Here is a 3,482-nt window from a genome sequence, read left to right on the forward strand (position 1 = left end):
CAAACCTGGTCAAGAATACAGGAAACGTATGGTCTCTGTAATTGCAAACAAAGGATTTCTATACCAAATATTAAGTTGCTGCTTTTCTGATGTATCAAAATATTATGTCATGCAATAAAATGCAAATTAATTACTTAAAAATCATACAATGTTGATTTCTGGATTTTTTTTAGATTCCAATCTCTCACATTGAAGTGTACCTATGATAAAAAATTACAGACTCTACATGCTTTGTAAGTAGGAAAACCTGCAAAATCGGCAGTGTATCAAATACTTGTTCTCCCCACTTACCTCAAGACATAGCATATGGGGGTGTAGTGAGATAACCAATCGGCTGGACGTTTCTCTTCTCATCTTCATCTTGACAAAACGTATACTAAAAACGAAGAACAATAAAATCAATCCACCATCATTAACAAAAATGGAAAAACCTTAATTTGGTTATTATTAAAATATTGAAACAGCATGGGTGACCGGAAAACAAATTGGGTACAAATATAAGGCAGTGGGAAGCAATAATGCAGGCACATAGGGATGGGGGGTGAGCATGCGGGTCTGGGCAGATGTGATGTAGTTGTTGTTTGTGCTGCGTCTGTAAGTTTGTTGTCTTCATACGTGTATGTTTGTATTTGGTGGAAAAAAAAGGAAAAAATAATATTATATTAAAAAAGAAGAAGGTTAAGTGCTGTGGGCACAGCAGCACACACACACACCACACACACACACACCACACACACACACACACACACACACACACACACACACACACACAGTTTGATTGAGTGTGTGGACAGGTGTCTTTTATACAGGTAACGAGTTCAAACAGGTGCAGTTAAATACAGGTAATGAGTGGAGAACAGGAGGGCTTCTTAAAGAAAAACTAACAGGTCTGTGAGAGCCGGAATTCTTACTGGTTGTTAGGTGATCAAATACTTATGTCATGCAATAAAATGCAAATGAATTACTTAAAAATCATACAATTTGATTTTCTGCATTTTTGTTTTAGATTCTGTCTCTCACAGTTGAAGTGTACCTATGATAAAAAATTACAGACCTCTATATGCTTTGTAAGTAGGAAAACCTGCAAAATCGGCAGTGTATCAAATACTTGTTCTCCCCACTGTATGTAGACAGACGGATTAAAAGTACGTTTGCATTGTAATATTTCTGATAGCGAACTTTCTTGCTCCGCCCATAACTTTCCCAGAAAGCATGGATTATTGAGTCATTGTCAGTTTTACGCTTAAGACATAGCTCTGCCACTGTGCTCTAGAATTTGTACATTTTGTCTCTTGTATAATACATTCTATACATTATTTTATGCTGGATTAAGTGTACATTTTCATAAACAAAAGTTCCAATGTCAGTTGCATATGCTCTCTGCAAGGTTTTGTATACACTACACGAACATCTCATTCTATGGGCATTAATATGGAGTTGGTCCCCCCTTTGCTGCTATAACAGCCTCCACTCTTCTGGGAAGGCATTCCACTAGATGTTGGAACATTGCAGCAGGGACTTGCTTCCATTCAGCCAAAATTGGCTTCACGAGTGGCACAGCCGTCTAAGGCACTGCATCTCAGTGCTAGAGGTGTCACTGCAGACCCTGGTTCGATTCCAGGCTGTATCACAACTGGCCGTGATTGGAAGTCCCATAGAGCTATGCACAATTAGCCTAGCGTCATCTGGGATTGGCCGGGGTAGGCAGTCATTGTAAAAAATAATTGTCCCGCTATCCCAGAGAGGTTAAAGCCTTATTCTAAATGTGTCACGGTTCTCTAAAGTAGAACCCAGAAGCAGACCAGGACAAGGAGAGTAAGACGAAGGTGAGTATTTATTTACAAGTTTAAATGTAGTGATAGAAAAATCCAAGTAGCGGAGCGGGCAGCGGAGGTGAGTTGATGGAATTGAGTAAGCAGATCCAAGGAAGTAACTGAAGTCACCGACGACCAGGTAGGGATGGGATGAGTGTTCCGGGTGAATGATGTTCATGGCTAACGATCCGGCAGGGAATGGATGTCAGGTCAGRGCTTATGAAGTGGAGGGGTGATGATCAGGACCAGGTGTGCAGATAGCGGATTGGAAACAGGTGCGGTAAATCAGATCTCCCAACCAGCTACGTCTCCTGGCAACCAGACAGGGTGCGTTCCAGGACACCGGAAAAAACACTCCAGTACAGAACACAGGCAAAAACAGACTCAGGAAGCGGGATTCGTGACAGTACCCCCCCTCCGACGAACGCCACCGGGCGTACTACCCGGAGCGCCAGGGTGAAGGCGGTAGAAGTCACGAAGCAGGTCAGCATCAAGGATCTGACGCCGAGGAATCCAACTCCTCTCCTCTGGACCATATCCTTCCCAATCCACAAGATACTGGAACCCTCGACCCCGCCGTCTGGAGTCCATGATGCGGCGCACCCACATGGTCAAACAAGCTCGGAACGAACACCCACAAGCTTACTATCATAGGCTTCGTTCAGCTTACTTTGGCCTACTCACTGAAACAGGCATGGAGAGCCTGTTACCATTTAAACAAATGTTCCTGTCGAACATGTATCCCACTTCATTACCTACTTAGACCCTGCAGCCCACGTTGGCTTGCCTATCTTACAACTCAGATAGCTTGCAAGTAGTGTCACGAATCCCGCTTCCTGAGTCTGTTTTTTGCCTGTGTTCTGTCCTGGAGTGTTTTTTTTTCCTGTGTCTGGAACGCACGCCTGTCTGGTTGCCAGTGTCATTTAACATTAACATTTAAGTCATTTAGCTGACGCTCTTAATCCAGAGCGACTTACAATTGGAAGTTCATACATATTCATCCCTGGTCCCCCCGTGGGGAATGAACCCACAACCTGACGTTGCAAGCGCCCATGCTCTACCAACTGACCACACGGGACCTTGTTCAGTAAGCAGAAGGCTCTGTCACTTCCTCCCACCGCACTGGGTCGAAGAACGGCAAGGCGGACCGCCTTGTCCAGATGTTCTCCAAGACGGAGGAGAGTGGGGTCAAGACTGAGACGATTCTTCCCCAGAATTTGTCGTGGGAGCCGTTACATGGAGGATTGAGGAGGATGTGATGGCGCCCTTTGGACGCGCAGCCGGCCCGGTAACGGTCCACCCGGTCGGTTGTTCGTGCTCTGAGTCAGTCCGTCCTGCTGTCCTTCAGTGGTTCCACGCCAGCAAGATAGCTTGTCACCCTGGCGTTGCTCAGACTATGGCGCAACTGCGCAGACGATTTTGGTGGCCTGCATGGGAAAAGATACCGCGAGGTTGTTGCCGCTTGTCCTGTTTGTGGCGCAGAATAAGAGTACCAATCGGTCCAGCTCTGGGCTTCTTCACCCCTACCTATTCCCCGGCAACCTTGGTCGCATCTGGCTCTGGACTTGGTCACGGGGTTGCCCCTTCTCCTCGTCCTTCTCCTCGTCTTTCTCCTCGTCTCCTCCTCGTCCTCTCCTCGGATGATCGGAGGTGGTCTGCCTACAGGGT

The 3,482-nt window shown here is 45.9% G+C and overlaps 2 protein-coding genes across 2 annotated transcripts in view; both read right to left on the minus strand.

The window, feature by feature from the left end:
- Nucleotides 1–2,423, minus strand: part of LOC139028760 (membrane-associated guanylate kinase, WW and PDZ domain-containing protein 2-like) — a 122,023-nt gene extending 119,600 nt beyond the window's left edge. Inside the window, exon 1 of the mRNA XM_070446850.1 lies at nucleotides 2,225–2,423. Within this exon, the coding sequence (XP_070302951.1) occupies nucleotides 2,225–2,423 (199 nt within the window). The remainder of the gene's footprint in view (nucleotides 1–2,224) is intronic.
- LOC111973858 (transcription initiation factor TFIID subunit 4-like) overlaps nucleotides 1–3,482 on the minus strand; it is a 747,250-nt gene that overhangs the window by 324,954 nt on the left and 418,814 nt on the right. The gene's annotated exons all lie outside the window — the stretch shown is intronic.

Source organism: Salvelinus sp. IW2-2015, linkage group LG15, assembly GCF_002910315.2.
Source record: "Salvelinus sp. IW2-2015 linkage group LG15, ASM291031v2, whole genome shotgun sequence".
NCBI lineage: Eukaryota > Metazoa > Chordata > Actinopteri > Salmoniformes > Salmonidae > Salvelinus > Salvelinus sp. IW2-2015.